General features: G+C 26.5%; 1 protein-coding gene across 1 annotated transcript, besides 1 other annotated feature; it reads right to left on the bottom strand.

The window, feature by feature from the left end:
* Positions 1–83: 83 nt before the first annotated feature.
* On the bottom strand, positions 84–489 carry EHI_106800 (uncharacterized protein; the record flags this gene model as incomplete). Its single annotated transcript, XM_001914536.1, has 2 exons — positions 84–133; positions 222–489. The coding sequence occupies 2 exons, from the start codon at positions 487–489 to the stop codon at positions 84–86; spliced, it is 318 nt and encodes a 105-aa protein (XP_001914571.1).
* A 208-nt stretch (positions 490–697) lies between these two features.
* Positions 698–1,493: a repeat region.

Raw genomic sequence — 1,493 nt, forward strand, 5'->3', positions numbered from 1 at the left:
TTTCCAGTATTCTTGACTCTGATATTTGACATATTCAAATATACCGTTAATAGTATATTTACAACTGTCTATTCGATTAATAATCATTTCATTAAATCTTGGAATACCATATGTAGTATAAAGGTCATCAACTCTAACTTTAAGGTCATTATATTCTTCTGTTGTCATTCTTCCTTGGAAATATGCCTCATTAGAAAATATGAAAATTGAATCAATTGGACTTCTTTCCATAATAACATATTTCATTTGTTTAGCTCTTTCTAATTGTTCTTTGAAACAATCAATAATAAATAATTGAAGTTCATACATAGACCCTTTTCCTTTTAATGTTTCTTCAAGCATTTTCTTTCCTGTACTTGGTTTAAAATCAATATATTCTTTAATAAAGATTCGTTCTTTTTTAGGAAGACTTCTTTTTAAATTATGAATAAGTGTAGACTTTCCTACTCCAACACCTCCTGTAATAACAATAAATTGTTGGTATTTCATAATACCGTTGAATGATTTTCTTAGTTCTGTTTCTAATTGTTAAATTTGAAGGGTTACATGTCATAGAATCTTCTTATCTCTTTTTTTCTCATTTTTTCTGTAAAAAAATTGGAAATTTTTCAAGGGTTTCTCTTTTTTTATTTTTTATTTGACTTTTTTCTTGAACTTTTCATCTCTTTTTTTTTTCTTATGTACTAACAAAAAATAAAAAAGGGAATTAAATAAGTATTAATAGAACTAGCTTCTATTCTTCCTGGCTCAGGGGAGACTAATCCCGTCAATGAGTCTTCTTCTTGTAGAGCTCTACGGAGTATGTTTGGTTGTGATCTCCGCAGTATTCCATGACATCAATCATGTTTTTAATTACATGGTTTTTAATTTCTTTAATGACGTCAATCTCAATCTTTAATTCTTTAATTAATTTATTACTTTCTTTATTCATTAATCCATTGATTGAGATTATTACTGGAATTATTTTGACATCTTTTAACTTTTCTATTTTCATTAGCATATTCTTTATTTCTTTATACTTATTTCTTTTCTTCCAATAGTCTCCATTAATATTGTGATCAGCCACAATAGTCATATCAAATAATAGACTAGTTTGATTCTTTTTATCTAATACGTATATGTCTGGTATTTTGTGATATTGTCATTCACTTTTAGGCAATATTTGTTTGTTCCATATCATTGTGATGTCTTTATATTTGAACACTATTTCATATGGGGTTTTTTATATTGATTATTTAATGTATATTTTCTTATTAATCAATATGATAATGCATATATTGTCATGTTTCCTCATTTTGGATTTATTATGATAAATACAAGATATTAGAATGTGTTCTACTGTAGCTATCTTGTCTTTACAAAGTGGGTAGTATTTCAATCTTTCATTTTTCATTATTTTTGCTTTTCTATACCCAAAATATTGCTCCATCTTGCATTTTAGTTAATTGAAGGAATGCATTTTTCTTAATATTGATGGACTTCCGATGCTTTCA

Source organism: Entamoeba histolytica, genomic scaffold (assembly GCF_000208925.1).
Source record: "Entamoeba histolytica HM-1:IMSS scf_1104750517907 genomic scaffold, whole genome shotgun sequence".
Taxonomy (NCBI): Eukaryota; Evosea; order Mastigamoebida; family Endamoebidae; genus Entamoeba; species Entamoeba histolytica.